Raw genomic sequence first — 15999 nt, forward strand, 5'->3', positions numbered from 1 at the left:
GGAGAAGAGATGAGGAAATATATTTCCCTCTTTTCTTTGGACAGCCTACCTGACTCCCCTAATTCAAGTGCTTTCACTCTACCAAACTTGCATTTATTTTTACGTACAAATCTCCCTGGTAGAACATAAGCTGTCTGAAAGTAGAAAGTTTCATTTTTATTCATGTATATAACCAGCTTAAGGAAATGCTTTCAACAATGGGTGTGAAATACAGCTTCAAAGTCACTATGTACAAATGGCTTTGCTTGCTAGAATAATAGCTAGCATTTATGTAGAACTTACAACACACATATTGATCCTCACGACAAACCTGGAAGCAAAGTGCTATTATTTTCCTCCTTATATAGGTGGGAACACTAAGGCTAAGAAATTAAGTGATTTGTCAGGATCACACAGCTAGTTAGATTCTTGCAGAATCTGAATCCAACTCCTCCTAACTCTAAATTCAACACTGTCCACTGGACCACCTAGCTATTTTTTTTTGTCATAAAGGAAAGTTTTCTAAGTGATAGACAAGAAAATAACTGAAAATGATTATGATATAAAACTATTAAGACCAACTTACCTTTATTGGAGATGACATTATGACTACCTTTGACACAATGCTCTGGGGTTTGCAAAAGCAATTCAGGATCTTATCTCATTGGATCCTTACGACAACCCTGGGAGGTTTATAATCCCCATTTTACAGATGAGAAAACCAAGTAAACAGGGTTAAGTGATTTGTCCAGAGTCACAGAGCTGAATCTGGTGGGATCTGAATTCAAGACTTTCTGATTCCAAGATACTATGCCCAGATGTATATTTTTATCTACTTTCTCTACCCAAAATCTATAAAGAATAGCCAGTACTCATATAAAATAGAAAATGAGACACTTTTATAAGAGGAACAACTTTAAATGTAGTTTAATGTGTGCAGTATCACATACTGATCAATGCAGACAAAAGAATGGGAAAAGGTTCTTCACCAAGCATCTCCCCAGAAGTCCAAGTGCTGACCCATCAAGCAGAAAGAATCAGACAAGGGAATAAAGCTTTAGGGTATTTTAATGAAGGTTCTAGTTTGAACTTAACAGGTAGCAGAGGGTGTTGGGGGGGAAGCAAATCTTCCTCTCTGTAAAGAGAAGCAGGAGGGAAAAAAGCCCACACTACTGCTAATGTTAATGTACTGAATAAGATTTCTTGCATAACAACTGTACACTAAAAAGTGTACATTAAAATATTGATGTATATACTACAAAGAACTATTGCTTGAAATATAAATGCATAGAGAAAAATAGTATATGATATTAAAAACAGAAACAGTTTTATTAGTTTTGTCTCTTTAAAAGAACATACAGTACAAAGGAAGATCCAAAGTTTGCTGATGCTTTGGATCTCTAAGCTTGCAACCTAGTGATCAAACTTGGACCTAAATGAATGAAAGCAGTCAGTCCTTAAGTGCAGCCCAGACCTCCAGTCTAGAAAGGGCATCAAGCCATGACCTGTGGGCCAAATCTGGCCTACCAGCCTGTTTTGTTTTGTTTATTTTTTCAGCCTATAAGCAAAGAATGGCTCATCTATTTTAAAATAAAGTTTTACTGAATTTAAAATTATAAAAATTGTTTTTAGCTAGCCTGCTGTGCAAAAACAGGGAGAAGGTCACATCTGACTATAGTTTGCTGATCCTGCTCTAAATAAGGGCTTCTTAAAACTTTTTCCACTTGCAACCCCTTTTTGCCTGAAAAATTTTTATGTGATCCTGGGTATATAGGTGTATAAAATAGGTGTGTAAATCAAACACTTACTGATATAAATCATAATTTCATGACTCCCACATTCAGTTATGCAATCCCATGGAGTCACAACCCACAGTTTAAGAAGTTTTGGTCAAAAATATTCTTGGCATCCCAGGCAGTCTATGGTCCCTTCTACTACTAATGTATATGATTATGGAAGCCAGTATATTCAAGCAGCTGAATAAAGTACAGTCAAATATGCATACTGAGATTTAGCAAGAAAAAAAGTGCATCAGGAAAGGAATCTCAAATAAAACACAGAAAGTATAGTTTTACAAATCTTACAGTACTAGTCATAGTCACAGTAAAGATTGGAGGCTGTCATTGGCTTTGCAGTAGCAAACTATCTTGTAACAGTTTTGTTATTTTTTTTTAAAAGAATTGCAGTAGGCTTGTTTATCAGGAAAATAACTTAGTTTGTTAAGTGCTTATAGGCTATGTATGCCACAATTATTTTAATAGGCTGCCTGTTTTTAAATAGGCAGTATATAAATTGGCACCAAAGTATTCACAGCCTGTGCATTTCCATAAAAGTCTTCATAAATGCAGCCAGCTTCTGAACATCCTCCGTGGTGACTGCATTATACAGAGAAGCACGGATTCCTCCAACAGACCTGGAGAACCAACAGGAAAATGTTTGACAATCACAGACAAAAGAAATTTACTGAATTCACTAATTTCCATTTCCTTTTCTGAAGGACATTTTCAAAAGTAGAATCAGAGTATAAAAAGGCCTTTCAAGGTTATCAAGTCCAGCCTTTTTAACTAATATAGAAAACGCAACATTCTTCATGGTCATCTAGCCTTCACTTTTAGTGATGATGAACTCGCTATGTAATGAGATAGCCAGCTCCATTATGAGACAGTTCTAATTAAAGAAATATGTCTCCCTATCATTTCCATTCACTGGTCAAAGATTGTGACCTCTGGAGCAATAAAAGTCTAATCCCCTCTCTAATAAAACTAAGTCTTCCTTAAGTCTTTTCACCCCCAGCTTATGACAATAGTGAGCTCTACACATACTCAGCCATTTGGTTCCACAATAATTATGGATTTAGACTGTCTAATGGCACTAATATTACAGGGAAGTATGGATTTGGCAGGGAGGGGGAAATACAGCACGGTGCAGATGTACCAGCCAAACCAGTTAAAGTTGGTTTTGTAACCATAATTCCAGGCTACATCACTCATTTTGTGCACATTTCAAAAAGGGATGTCAAATCCACATTCCATAAGAAAAAAATGGGAATGGATCATTTCTGTGATGATGGTTCTTTCTCATCAAATTATATAGCTGGTTTCCAGACATGGCCATGTAACTCAATTAATGTTTACTTTTTCCTGCAAAGGTTATGGCAAATCTCTGCTTTACATTTTTGAGTCATTATATTTACCTATGCCCTTTCAAAGAGATCATATTAAGGTCAAGAGCTTTTTCCAAAAATTTCTTTTCCAAATGCTCATCTCCCTTAGCACAACCGATACGGAAAGGGATATTCATTTTACTTCTGTTCTGTTTCTCCACTGGGCACCTGAAAAAAAAAAAAAAAAAACATTGCATTGGTTAAAGTATCTACTCTGGAATAAGTAGATTATTATCGATAAATTATGCTTTGAAATCTTCCTGTACATAAGGGATTACTTCTGAGACATTCAACAATCTAGTTAGGAAAAGGTGGCAGAAAGACAAGAAAAATAATACAAGGAAGGAGCAAATCTATCCATTAACTAGCATTTACTAAGCACCTACTCTACACAAGACCCAAGACCCTGGTCATAGAAAGAAAGACAAAATGAAACAGGTCCTACTCCCAAAGGGAAAACAGTAAGGGTTGCAAGGAAAAAGGAGTTCTTACTTATCTATAGATTATTTTATCTATATTATATTTTATATTTACTTGTTATTTGTTTTATTATATTATTTACTGTATTTTTAATACTATCTATAGATTTATTATTTAATATGCTTCCACTTCCCCCATCCTCCCCAAGAAAAAAACTACCTTGTCTTTATTTTGTAAATAATTATGTATATATTATCTCTTCCAATAGAAGGTAAGCTCCCTGGGCAAGGGACAATTTCATTTTTTTCTTTGTAAGAGTATTTGGCATATAGTAGGTGCTTAATAAGTGTTTGCTGATTGATTAAGTGATATGAAGTCTTGCATTACAATCCTAATCCAATGTATACCTCCTCAACTACAGGCAGGTTAACTCTAGGTCCTTGAAGGCTATACCAAGTCAGCACAAGTTCTGACAGATGCTAGTCCAAGGAAAGGCACCAAGTATGGGTACAGTTATAGGTAATATCTTCCTTTTGTTTAGGGACCAGTCTAGCTAGATTCAGAGAATCAGCTAGCTGAAGGATGAGTGCATTTTCAGCCCTCTCAAAGAACATCTAAATTAAAAAAGGGAGGGCAGCTAGGTGGTGCAGTGGATAGAGCACCAGCCCTCAAGTCAGGAGGACCTGAGTTCAAATGTGATCTCAGATACTTAACACTTCCTTATTGTGTGACCCTGGGCAAGTCACTTAACCCCAACTGCCTCAGCCCCCCCCCCCCCAAAAAAAAAAAAAATTAGAAAAGGGTTGAGAATTGTGCAAGTGAAAAGCTTTGGGAATTTCTTAAAATATTTATGTAATAAAGCAAAGCTTCATTATTTTGGACTCCATTAACTTAAAATCCCCAATAATTAGATATGGGCTGAGCTGAGGTTTCTCTTTGCACAATCTGTGAAGAAAGGATGTAGGAAGTAAATGAATAATGTAAATGAGATTATAGGGAGCATGATTAATCTACTGGAGAGAACAAACTGTTTTTCGAGGCTTCAGCATACAAAACTGTTTAAATGCAAATAATGCTAATTATCACCAACTTCATCTATTCATTATAGCAGGCCCAGGAGGGGGCACTTTTGTATAGTAGGCCCAGCAGGGGGCACTTTGTCAGCAGTTACTGTAGGTACTTAAAAGTAATAAAGATCCATTTCTTCAAGAATTTCTATAATATATGAGTTTTAGCATTTCATTTAAGAAAGGTGCCATGGTGAAGCAGAACAGGGCCCACTCTATCTAGTCACCTGCAAATTAAATCATACCCCCCATCCCATCTACCCATATACTCTGGGTCATTTTGCCCTCCCTCCGGCAGGAGGATCAGGTCTCACTCTGAATCCCCTTGCTTTGGGCACAGTAATTAAGTTAATACTGTCCTTGCTTTCACTGACTACTCATTGGATCTACTCACCATTCTTATGGCTCCACTGACCACGGGTTCCTTCCCCATTAGCCTTCCCCTACACATGTGGATGCACAGGAAACTCCCTAACCAACTTTTTAAGAAAAATTGAGAGATGATGGAAGCAGAACCATGTAACAAAGTGTTAATATGATGAATCATATAAAAATACTGTCGGTAACGAAGAAGTGCAAACTAAGTCAAAGCTTATTTTATAAAGCTAAGTACAACAAAAAGGGTCTATGGTTTTGGTTGTGGTTTTTAAGCTAGATTGGGAGAAGAAAAAGAAGGCTGAAGAAAGAGGTCGGAGCTCTGCTTGGGGTAAAAAGAAAAAAGCTACCTGAGAACAGGAAGACAGGGATGGTGTTTGTTAATTTGTTTTTATTTTCTCCATGAAGGAAAATGATTTTTCACAGTAGAAATAACAGAGCAAAACTGACTAATAGGGAACTGTAGTAAGAAAGAAGAAAGTCTTTGCTGAATCCCCTTCCCTTGACCCAAATAAAATATATCTTCTGGCCCTGAGAACTGGTCAGTATGATTGCTGAGCCACTATTGAGAAGTTAAAAGATCAAGGAAAATAGGAGAGATACTATGAGGCAGACAGGCGGTGTACCTATGTCCTTTCTACTACAGTCTGAAACTTTTCTGCTTCATCTGAATTCATGCCCAAGTGCTGAGAGGACCAATGACTTGGAAGGCAAGACAGGAAATATCTCTTAGAGAAATCTGATGCATCGCCATAAAATTCTGTAAGTGCAGACAGTTGAACGTTATTAGGAGGGGCAAGTAATAGCAGTCAGAATCTAAATGGTATTTCCCCCTTCCCTCCCATCTATATAGCTCTATTCAGCATGGTCTAAGAGATATGAGAGAACTAAAATCGTGTCCTAGGAAAACAAAACCTAGATGTATCATGCAATCATTCATTTTCTTATTTATTTTTAAGCAGAAGCACATTCCATTTTATTTGAAGTCTCTGCTAGGTGGGATTCATTAAAATTAAACTGCAAATAAAAGCAGTGGAAGGGAAGTTCCCATTAAAAGTTATACTCTCCCCTAGAGGCACATACATAATTCCTATGAAAGTTAATAGGAGTCAAGCGTACACCTTCAAGGCAGAATAGATACTAAAGGGAATAGCCAAATACTTTGTAAAGGGCTTTGGACTTGAATTGCTGTCCCTTCTTTTCCATGAGATGCTAGGTTATTTCATAGCTGACATTTAAATTAAAAACACCACAGCTATGCTGTTTAGACATTCTACTGCTGGGAAAATGCAATGTACTGATTCTGGTCTTGATGTTCAGCAATTAAATGCACATCTTATTTAGAAAAAAGGAACAGCTACCATGTGGAAAATTGGTATTTAAAGCTTTTCTCCCCAAAAATTCATTCTTTCTATAGTAGTATATGTGGCATAAAGGATAAAAAGTACTAGTTTTTGAATTCAGGAAAATTTAAGTTCAAATCCTGCTTCAGAAACATATTAGCAGTGTGATCCTGGGGAAGACTCTTAACAGCTTTCTGCCTCAGTTTCCTCATCTGTAAAAATGGGAATAATATCATGTACTTTACAGGATGATAATAAGGACTGAGCCAGATAACATATGTGAAGGGCTTTGCAAACCTTTTCAAATGCTAGTTAAATCTTAGTTATTATGAAGGAACATAAGACATCTTTAAGTAGTCCTACTACTGGCCTACTGTATGTCTTTGGAAAAGTCATTTCACTTGCTTAGACCTCCATTCCCTTATATGCCAAATGAAGGAGGTGGATTAGATCCTCCAGCTTTTTAAATTGTGTTTTAAGACCCTTATAATTGAATGTGATGATTGTATAATTATAATTTATTATTAGTAAATGTTCAATTTGTATACTTATTTTATATATTTATATATCCAGGATTATGTAAAAAAATTTCTCAGGTAAAAATGGGGTTACAAGTTGAAAAAGTTTAAGAAGCCCTGGATTAGATGATCTTTAAAACCTGTTCTATTATCAAGAGTCTATAAGATTTCTATGAAAATGAAAACTTGAAGTGCACATAATGCAGGAAAGAATTTTAAAAGCCCATTGAGCTGTCTCCATGGATCCAGGCCAAACCATATTCAAAACAACTCAGATAGGTGGAAAATGCCAAGGACTAAAAATAATAAATTCAACCTTGAAGTTTTAGTCTTCAGAAATGTGGTTCAAGTTCTCCTAAACTTCACTTATGATAGCCAGAAGGTACAGTGCATACAGTGCTAGAGAGAGAGCAAGAATTAAAATACAGCCACACACACTTACTAAATGTGTGATCCTAGGCAAGTATTATATTCTTCTCAGCCTTAGTTTCTTCATCTGTGAAATGGAGATAATACCCACCTCTCAAAGCTGCTGTGAAGATCTATTGAGACAGCCCATGTAAATCACTTTGCAAATCTGCAAGTTTTATATAAATGTTTTCTTGTTTATTTAGTGGGTTTCAGTTGTTTTAGTGGTTTCAGAGATTTAGCTGAATCTCTATGACCCTTTTTAGAGTTTTCTTGGCAAAGATACTAAAGTAGTTTGCCATTTTCTTCTCCAGTTCATTTTATAGATGAGGAACTGAGAATGGAGAATGCTACATTTGCTATCAAAATGGACTAGGTTTTTTTTTCTTCTTTTACTCTTTTACTCCCAACTGACTGAGTTCAGTCCAAAAAGGGGTATTTAGGGAAATTCCTGGAGCAAAATAACAAAAAACAGAAAACACCAATAAAACTTTTTTTTAAGTGGCCACATACACTGAAAGACAATGGGATCCAAAGCAAGTTACAAAGGGTCCCAGTATAAAAAAATAAGGTTTCCAATTACTATTATACATTCTAGCCTAGCAAAGGAGATGTAAACAGCACCATAGTACCACACTGAGCTATGACCATTGCATGGAAGTCAACCTAGAGCTCTTAGAGGATGCATCAATAAGTTTGCATTACGGAAGATCCTATATAGCTGGAAAAGCCTAGGGCATGAGCCAGGAAATGAATTGCCATCCCCAATCCAAACTGGCTAAATTAATAGAAGCTTATTATAGAGTCTGGCTACTAGAAAGTGAATTTTCTGGATAGTGATGATGATGATGATGATGATGGTGATAAATAGCTATCATTTAAACAGCATCTTAAGATTTGTAAAATATTTTATTAATATTATCTCATTTGATCCTCTCAACCCTAGAAGGTAAGAGCTATTTTCCACATTTTACAAATGAAAAAGCAGAGGCATATTGAGGTTAAGTAACATACTTGTCTGAGGTCACACAGCTAGTAAGTATCTGAGGCAGGATTTGAACTCAGTCTTTCCTGACTCCAAGTCCACTCTGCCGCCCAGTTGCTTTTAATGATGAAAATGACTAAATAATAACAGCTAACATTTATATGGCACTTTATGGTGTACAAAGGACTTTATAAATATTCTCATTTTATCCCAAACACAACTCTGGGAGGCGGAGACTATAGTAACTAATTCATGAAATTATGGATTAAGATGTCTTGATCTGTATTTGTAGGAATATCTACACTTAAGTCAGGGATCTCTGAAGTTCCCAAGTTCTAAAGAAGATAGCTTTTCCAGGCAGCTCCACATTGTGTACTTATCTGCCATGCTGAATCGTGTGGGAGAAATATTTCTGGACTAATGTCTTAACCATAACCCACTATAGACATGATCCAGCAAGAGACAGGAGGGAGAAATAGTATATTCTGCTTTAGAAAACTGGAAACCAGCCTGCTCTCTAGGCAGGACTCCCAAAGCAACAAGACACATCTAAGCTCCCATATTCTGAGATTAAGAAATGAGAGATTCTGAGATTAATTTCCAGATAAGAGAAATTAGAAAAATCATATAACAGAAACTAACCAGAGTTCCTTTAGATTTAGCCAGATAATATATTCTGTTATTTTCTATGGCCTTTGAGGTTTTAGTTTTAAAACTGGGCACTTTAAAACTAGTATAACTGGGATAGCTAGTTGGTACAGTGGATAGAGCACCAGCCCTGAAGTTAGGAGAACTTGAATTCAAATCTGGCCTTAGACACTTAACACTTCCTGGCTGTGTGACCCTGGGTAAACCCCAATTGCTTCAGAAAAAAAAAAAAATTAGTGCATTGTGGATGAAGCTGTGAATTAGTCCAGACATCATGGAACTATGCCCAAAAATTCAACTACCAAAGACTCTAAAGAGAGAAAAGGACTTGTATTCCAAAAAAAAAAAAAAAAAAAAAATTATAACTTCTTTTTGTAGGTAGCAAAAAATTGGAAAGTTAACGAGATGCCCAGAAATTGGAGAATAACTAAAAAAAAATTATGGTACATTAATGTACTTGAATACTACTAGACCATGAAAAATTATATAGACTTTTATGAACTGATGCAGAGTAAAGTGAGCAGAACCAGAAGACTTTTGTACAGCAACCCTGGAATTAACTTTGGAAGATTCAAGGACCTTGATTGGTCACTCTAAGACCAATCAAGACTCCAGAGGCTTTATGAGGAAAGAGACCACCTACTTCCTGAAAGAGGTAAAATGGACTCAAGAAGCAGCAATACACACTTTAGATTGATGTGGAGGGAGGAAGGTTTGACAGCCTTCACAAAAATTCTAAACACAGACCCTACTTGATACTATTTCTTCCCTTGTAAAGACCAAAACAGAAGGCTTGGGAATTATTCAAGTTTATTAGCCGTATAAAACCGGACAAGTCTCTGAAAAGCTCTAAATCCCAGCTTTCTCATTTGGAAAATGAGGGGATTGGATATAATGACCTCTAAGGTCATTCTAGCTTAAAATCCAAACTAAAGGAAATAGTTGGTCTCAGATACTGTCCTTTAAGTGTGAGCAGCAAAAACAGGGCAGCACAAAGATGGGAGGATCTGCTTCTTTCTCTCGGCTTCCCAAAGTTACCCACTTCAGTAGCTTTCCTGCTCATGTGTGCGATGTAATTCCCTAACTAGCTGGTACTGCTGTGTTTGTGTCTCATAAAACTCCTAAGAGTTGATGCCACGGAGTTCCATTCATCTCTGAATAATGTGCTTAAACTCCTTGGAATATCAATGTGAAATCAGTAGGAGGAAGGTGTAAAGAGAAAGCAGCATCCCAGGGGAACTTATAGGTGAAAAAGCAGAAGAATTACAGGATTTTTACTGACTCAAGAAGGTGAGAATCGGAAAATAGGAAATTTGGTGCTCAGCATTCCTCTAATGGCTTGGGACCACTTTGGACTATTTGAACAAGGAAGTGAGATGAACTCATGGGAATCATGCACTTGAGAGCACATTATTCCCGCATACTAACTATTGCCAAGTTCACTGGGAAATCTACAAATAATGGCCCTACTGGAAATCCTTTTCCTCTATGAAGCTCCCTCAGAATTATATAAGAAAATATACAGAAATATACTTTCCAAGGGGTCTGTGTTAAGTGCATCCATCCCATGCTAATTTCCATTTAAGGGAAGACTATCTCAAGAAGCAAAAACAGGTACCAGAATGAATCCTGAGTTCAAAGAATATAAAATTTAGAAATGACCTGAGGATTCATTTCCTAAAAATGGAAATCCTCGAGAATATCATCAAGAAATGGTCATCTAAGGCTAACTTGAACGCTATCAGTAATGGGGAGTTAACCACCTACCAAGATAGTCAATTCTAATTCTGGACTATTCTAACTGTTAAGTTCTTTCTTATACTGAGGTGACATCATTCATCCTTTCTTAGTTCCACTTATACCCTCTGGGGACAAGAAGAATAAAGCTAATTCCTTTTCCATATGACAATCTTTTAAATATTTGAAGACCACAATTACCTTCAAGCCTCCTCTTCTGGGGGATGAACATTTGCATTTTCTTTCCTTGATCTCTGAATACAAGAAGGTACTTTGTCCCACTTTTTATTGCAGAGTATAGCATACTATTATATACATGTATATATGTGTATGTGTTTATATAGTGTGTATATATTGTGTATATATATATATATATATATATATATGTATATGTATATTCTCTATGTCTTATCTAACCTTAATCACTAAATAGGTGAGTCCTCTATCAAACTGAGACTTGTAGAAGGCCTTGGCTCGAAAAGGCCAAGGTCTCTCATTTCATCCAGGGCCATCTCCAGTTGCCCTTGTCACTGGATCCAGATGGTTCTGGAGAGGAAAGTGAAGCAGGTGACCTTGTACAGCCCTCCCTCAATGAAATTCAACTGACTTGCACCTCTCTGATGTCATGGTCCTTTTCCAGAAGAAAGGACAAACTACAACAATCTTTGTGTATGTTATACATTTCACTATATAGTGTATGTCTCATATACATACAGAACATAGAGAATGAAAAAATCTGACATTATATGTGTCAGATTTTTGTACTGTTTTTTATTTTGCCATTTTTGCTTAATTTTTAAAGAGATTTTCTCTTTGATGGTGAAGGAAAAAGAAGAAACAGGAACTACAAGTGACGCAAAAATAAGATATCATTAATTTTTAAAAAGTGATTCCTGAGAGAATGTTTCAAAATATAATATTAGTGCAATTGTAATGTAAATATGGAAAACACCCTTCACATAGCTCCTGCTACATTCAGGTTCTAGTGCCACAATCATGGGCAAGAATGTGGCACAGGTCAGCATGATAAATGGGGAAATATGTAGAGAAAACTAGGACATGTTTAACACACATACTGGATTACTTGCTGTCTAGGGGAGAAGGTTGGGGGAAGGAAGGTTAACAATTTGGAACACACACAAGATTTTGCAAAAGTGAATGTTGAAAACTATCTTTGCATGTATTTTGAAAATAAAAAGCCATTTTTTAAAAAGTATGGCACAGGTACAGAGGAATTACTGTGAAGACAAAATAAAAGATTTGGCACTCAGAATTACTATAAAAATGGCTTAGAAATTTAGGCTACTTGAACTGGGCAGTTGAAAAAAACACAAGGGCATCATGGATATACAAAAGAGCCTCCCTTCTAGTCCATGAACTACTACTAAGGTTACTATGTAATCTAGAAATAATGGCCTAACTGGGGATTCTTGTTCTAGATGAACTGCCTGAGAACTGTGCTTCCCAGTCAACATCCATCATCTCTGGTCACTGAAATGGACCGTAGTCTCTCTTTGCTAAACAAAAAAGTCAATAGTAAAAAGAAGATGTTGATTGTACTTGGTTTCCAAAAATCTATCTCTCGGTTGGAGCACATTTGTTCACATCTCTCTTAAGGGTTAGATTACCTGTATTGTCCCCACACATAGAGAAAACTTCAAAGCAGCTCTAGGTAAATGCAAGGAAACACTGGGGAGTTTCCAGGAAGTTAAGCACTGGCCATTTTAAGATGACATCAACAATAGCAATCTATTTTTGTCAGAAGGATACTTTTGCAAGAATACTTTGAGTATAATATGACATAGGAGATGGATTAGTAAATTGCATTCAGAAAAATCTATGTTTGAATCCTACTTATACTTACAGATTGTGTAATTCTGGGCAAGTTCCTTAACTCTTTGGTTAATTTCCCCATTTGTAAAATGGCAACACGTATAAAAGGATTTTTGTGATATTACAATGATTCAAAGGATGTAAAATGCTTTACCAACTTTAAAGTGCTATACAAATGTCAACTGTTATTCATTATTAATGTTATGAGACAGAAGTGCTTAGAAATTGAAAAAAAAAGATGCTTATAGTTTATCTTATATAAGATGAAATGAATTGTAGAATAACACTGTATATAGGTACAGAAATGGGAAGGGATGTCCTAAGGAGACAGAAGTCTCAGGACAAAATTATTCCTTTTGCTGCACTTAAATTGATAGCTGTCTACCAGCGAATGAAAATCCTACCTGTAGTCTGTTAAGGTACCTAATGGAAAAAAGGTGCTCAGAGATTTCCCTCCCTCTACAATCCATCTATTCTTTTTAAATTTCATTTTTTCTACCTTTCCCCAAAATATCTGCCTTTTTCAGAATCATGTCCTAGTCCTTTACATATTAATTTTTTTCCATATGCTGTATTTAGAAAAATATGTTTTGTTTTTTTCCTTTTAATTGTCCATGTCTTTAAAAATAATTATACATTAGAGGAAGTCCAACAAGATAGCAGGGAAGAGGGGAGAACAAAGTATTGCCAATAGGGAAAGTTAACTTTCTGCAAAAAAGCAAAGTGTTTTAAAATAAAAAAAAAGTTTAATGGAATTACTTGAATGAAATTAAGGGCTTCTAAAATGGGCATTTGGAAATAAGAACCATTCTAGTGACCTTTTTATTCTGGGAGAAAAGGTCTTAAGGGGGGAAAGTGTGTGTGTGTGTGTGTGTGTGTGTGTGTGTGTGTGTGTGTATTGAGTAAAGGGAGAACATGTTGGGGAGAGAATTTCAAAGAGAGTGGGAGACAAGAGTGAATTAGGTTTTCAAGGTAAGAGCCATGAGAAAGTTTCAGGGAATTATGAATGCTTAGAGTAGATCAACAATTCAGTTATCATCATGAGCAGTGTACCCTTTACAATTGGTCACTCACTGCCCATCAGCAGGAGGTAAATTCAAGAGTAAGTGGATTAAAACTTTTATATTCCCAAATGGTTTTCCTAGACATTGTTGCAAAGAATGCAAAAATCTAGAAAGGTCTCAGGATATAATGAGGGTAAAATTAGAGACAGTATCATTCCAAGAGCCCACGTTTTCCCACTTAGAGTAGAGCTATAGATGTATAAACAGGTAGTAAAGATCAGGTTCAAATTCCTGCTTCTAATTCTGCCTTGTCACTAAAAGCTTTATAGTAACTATATTTGTCTAATAGCTTTTGGAGAAACAGGTCCAGGCTAATGAATGTCTAGCATGATCACTCAACATAAGGCCCTAGGGGAGGTAGAAAGGGAAGTATTGGTGGGCTGGAGACCTTATCATTCCAACCTATTATGATACCCATCATGAAGTCTCCACTTAATTAGGTCTACAACTTTCTGACCCCAATGTGTGCTAGATTTAGTATTCCTACTTCTTTAGATTTCTCTTACTATATTGCCTTCTTGTAATCCCCCAACCCTCCTCTTCACTATACACATATCCTACTCATCCATCAAGACCCAGTTCATTTTCCATTTCCACCACAAAATTTTCTATTTGCTCCAAGACAATACAATTTTTTCCCTAACTTTAAACTCCTAAATAAGTTCCACAAACTCCAGTTTCTAATAATGGGTTTGTTAAGGTGACACAGTGGGTGAAAAATGCTAGATTTTTAGATACTGGATGAAATGGCTCTGCCATTTTCTAGCCCTGGGTTTTCAGGGGGTTGAAACAGATGACCTTTAAGGTCCCTCCTAAATCTATATCTATAATTTTATAATTATAAACCTTTTAAGGGCAGTAATTCAATCTCATGCTTCTTTTAATTCATCTGCAGCACCTAGCATAGTGATGGACATTTAAATAAAGATCAGTGAAAATATACTGTTTAATTGATTATTTGATTTCATAAATAATTGGCTGCAGACACCTAATGTCCCCAAAACAAAGCTAACAGAGCTAGTATGAGGAAAGTTACATTTTATCTTGTAGTATAGAAAGCAGTTTACTCTCTTAAGGAGCAAATATCAGGTGGAAGGTACCCCAAGAGTGGCAATTAAAGCCCAAATAATGAAACAGGTGCTTCCGACAGATATCCCCAGCATAAGAACATAGAAGTCTATCCAAGGGGCACATAGAATGGGGTGTGTTCTGGAGAGCAAACCTTCTCTTTTTGTGTCCTGGACCCCTCGGGCAGTCTGGTGAAACCTCTTCTCAAAATGATGTTTTCAAATGCATTAAGATAGAATACATAGGATTGCCAAAGAAACCAAATACATTGAAACTTAGTTCAAGATATTTAAAAACAAAAATTCTTAGACCCCTGCTTTAAAGGGAAAAAATAAAGTTCTTTTGTTTGTTTTTTAAGGACATATCTTCAATGGTAAGAGACATTTTGTATTCTCAACTTACAAGATCAACTTCCTTTGAGTTTGTTTACACCTTTTCCTTTTACCCTTTTTCCTCTACCTTAATTCTTTCCCATGTCCTTTTCTTCATATCTACTTTTTTCTATTCCTTTCTGAATTCCCAATTTGTGCAAGTTGCTCTGTGTACCTGACCATTATGAAGATGCCAGGCAGATGGCAAAAGGAATAGAGCACAATTCTGTTACCTATTCAAGTAAATGTTGTTGACTATACCCTTTGCCAATGGAAACCCACAAGCAACTCTATGGTGGTTTTCTTTAAGACTGATTAAGGTTCTCTCTTACAATATAAATGGTTATATGAGCTAAAGGCAAGAAAAGTAGCTTTGGTACAGGTTATTTCCTCCCATCCTACCTTCCCCCAAAAGAAATGAGTTTCAGAAAGCATCACTGTTTTTAATTTGACTAATTGCTAAATTCATCTGCATTTCTCTGGATGCACATGAGGTGACAGCAGCCCAGAAACATTCCAGTAGTAGAAGATGCCAAACTCAGATTAAAAATCTGCTATAGATAATCTATAAAATCATAACATAATGCGAAAGAAAGAGCACTTATACTGCCTCAGAATTTCTGGTTCTAATTCTTACTAGCTATGGAAGCACAGATGCCCTTAACTTCTCGGGGCTTCAGCCACCTCAAATTCAAAGAAGGAATAATTATATTTGAATTAACTACCTCATGGTAGTGTTATATTAAAAGTGTTTTATAAATTTTAAAGTGCCAAAAATTGTATAATATTATTACAAATTGGAGAGTTCATGCATGAATTAATCACAAAACATTAAACAACATTGGTAAATTGATTATGGCTTCAATTACCATAAATCATCATCATCCAAAGACAATTAAGGTACATGTCCCTGAGTATATGTCCTGTAATGAACTAAAGAGAGGGCTTGGGCAAGAGTAGCATGAGAGGGTCAAGAATGAATGGGTTGTAATCTATACTATTGGCAGTAATACCTATACT

The 15999-nt window shown here is 36.1% G+C and overlaps 1 protein-coding gene across 1 annotated transcript in view; it reads right to left on the minus strand.

Annotated features, from left to right (window-relative positions):
• Nucleotides 1–882: 882 nt before the first annotated feature.
• PSAT1 (phosphoserine aminotransferase 1) overlaps nt 883–15999 on the minus strand; it is a 46420-nt gene continuing 31303 nt past the window's right edge. The window contains exons 8-9 of the mRNA XM_003761822.4: nt 3173–3310; nt 883–2392 (exon numbers count right to left, since the gene is read on the minus strand). Of these exons, the coding sequence (XP_003761870.1) occupies nt 2287–2392; nt 3173–3310 (244 nt within the window). The 3' untranslated portion in view covers nt 883–2286. The remainder of the gene's footprint in view (nt 2393–3172; nt 3311–15999) is intronic.

This window comes from Sarcophilus harrisii, chromosome 1 (genome assembly GCF_902635505.1).
Source record: "Sarcophilus harrisii chromosome 1, mSarHar1.11, whole genome shotgun sequence".
In the NCBI taxonomy this organism is placed as follows: Eukaryota; Metazoa; Chordata; class Mammalia; order Dasyuromorphia; family Dasyuridae; genus Sarcophilus; species Sarcophilus harrisii.